Genomic DNA, 2390 nt, shown 5'->3' on the forward strand with positions numbered 1-2390 from the left:
GGGGGGTGGGTAGGGTGGACACCAACCTTACCAAAAGTTCTTTTGGTTTTTACCCTGTTGGAATTACTGGAGTTGGCCTCTCCACTTTTGTAAGGGCATGACTTTTAGTTCTAACTTCTGATTTATCTCTTAAGTTGCTTTGATTTCACTTGAATAGTGCTAGACGCATCATGCTTTGTCAGCCAGTGTGTCATATTGCAAATACTCTTTTGTTTCATTAGGAGAAAAATCTTTGGATAATTTAAAGAACAGCTACAGAAAGCTACTTTTTAAAGCCAAAAGCTGACTCTCAGTTTGGGTTCATAAAGTATAATGGACCCACAGTTTCATTAAATTTCTACCGAAAGTATTTTGTGGTAGTCTCTGGTAAACATTCACTCACACGTTTCTACTTAGAGCTAGAAAAACTGTTGCCAGGTATTTGCCCTATTTTTAAAATTCCTTATAATAACTATTTTACCCTCTTTTCTTTTTCTTTTTGACCAAAAACCCCAGGTTGGTACTGGGGAAGTATGACTGTTAATGAAGCCAAAGAGAAATTAAAAGAGGCACCAGAAGGAACTTTCTTGATTAGAGACAGCTCGCATTCAGACTACCTACTAACAATATCTGTTAAGACATCAGCTGGACCAACTAATCTGCGAATCGAATACCAAGATGGGAAGTTCAGATTGGACTCTATCATATGTGTCAAGTCCAAGCTTAAACAATTTGACAGTGTGGTTCATCTGATCGACTACTATGTTCAGATGTGCAAGGATAAGCGGGCGGGGCCAGAAGCCCCCCGGAACGGCACCGTTCACCTTTACCTGACCAGACCGCTCTACACATCAGCACCACCTCTGCAGCATCTCTGTAGACTCACCATTAACAAATGTACCGGGACCATCTGGGGGCTGCCTTTACCAACGAGACTAAAAGATTACTTGGAAGAATATAAATTCCAGGTATAAGTGCTTCTCTTTTTCTAACCATGCCTCATATAGAGTCTCTCCGAATGCAGCTATGTCAAAGAGAACCAAAACTTGAGTGACTGCTCTGGATAACTACTCGGGATTCTAAAAACAGCTGAAGTCAATCTAATTTAAACCTGTGCCGAGGTAGCTAGGTATTTAAAGTTCCCCCAGATATTTTCACCTGAGAGTGATGCTTACCTTCCTGAGGCTGACCAAGACCCGTTAATCCTCTCAAGTTAAAAACAAAATGTCCCAAGGAAAGGCTGAAAGGAACGTTTTATCAGAATGCCTTAGTAGTAGGTAGTCTGAATGCCTTTCTGAGGTTCCTCCTTATTAGGTCAAAGGTCCACGCCCCGGTAGTAGGGAGAGAACTGGATGCAGGAGTACAGAAAGAGTGGAAGGAACCCAACTGACACCAGGCTTAGCTTCAATTTTAGATGCCTGGTGGTCAGAGTCCCCTGTAGGCCATTTTCTCTTTTTGCATTCTTGATGTACCTAGGAGTTTTGTTAAACAGATAAGCTTGTGAGTATTTATCCTTCATTTATGCAATTAACCAAATCAACCAAAAAGGTGACCATGAAATCCTGTATTTGACTTTTTACTACACCTATGAACTCTCTCATGTGAATGAGTACTGTAGTAATCCGTTTTAAGGGAGCCTTATCTCAGAACTATTTCAAACTGGTGCACACAGAAAAGACTTTGTCTTTTCCTTTAAGGCTAAAGACAAGAATGTCATACTCTACAGGTGCAGCACAACCCCTGTTAATAAAACCATGTAGATACAGACATTTGATCCTTTCAAGTAGCTGTGTCCCACCCTGTTGCCATTGACTTTTTGGAAATGGCTGTAGAAATTAACAAGTTGTCCTTGAATTGTCTAACCACAGACATCAGCAGTTGTCTCCCTTCTACCATGTAGAATACTTTGACTTAATTCTCTTCCAGATATAGGGGGATACCTGCCTGTTTTTTCAAAGTGTTTATTTACTGCTGTTACTCTTTGATTAGAATGTATTAAATAAAAAAAAACTTGACTTTTACAAGTTGCACTTATTACTTTGGAATTGTAGAGAACGGACACGTTCATGGTAATAGTTGCCATAAAAACTCACGTCACGTGAAATCAGCCAAATATTCGGCAAGCGGTAGAACATGACTTACCCTTCTCTAAAGTTATGGGCCGCGTTAGCCCTTTGCGTTTTGGAAAGCATGGTTTCGAAAGGACAAGTGTTGTCCAGTGGCCTGGTCTTTTACACATTGAATAGGCATCACACTAAAGCCCTGGGTGCTTCCAAAAACATGGTTTAGAAACTTACAAAGATTGTGACACATCCTGGTCTTTTATGGGTTGAGTAGGCATAATTCAAAATAAAAATTAAAAGTTTTATGGCTATTTATTTTTTGTCACACAGTCTCATGACTGTTGCGGA

At 40.1% G+C, this 2390-nt stretch overlaps 1 protein-coding gene across 1 annotated transcript in view; it reads left to right on the plus strand.

Annotated features, from left to right (window-relative positions):
- Positions 1-2003, plus strand: part of SOCS2 (suppressor of cytokine signaling 2) — a 3395-nt gene extending 1392 nt beyond the window's left edge. Inside the window, exon 2 of the mRNA XM_031030355.2 lies at positions 496-2003. Coding sequence (XP_030886215.1) covers positions 496-953 — 458 coding nt within the window. The 3' untranslated portion in view covers positions 954-2003. The remainder of the gene's footprint in view (positions 1-495) is intronic.
- The last annotated feature ends 387 nt before the right edge of the window (positions 2004-2390 follow it).

Source organism: Leptonychotes weddellii, chromosome 5 (genome assembly GCF_054177405.1).
Source record: "Leptonychotes weddellii isolate Sample4059 chromosome 5, ASM5417740v2, whole genome shotgun sequence".
Classification (NCBI taxonomy): Eukaryota; Metazoa; Chordata; class Mammalia; order Carnivora; family Phocidae; genus Leptonychotes; species Leptonychotes weddellii.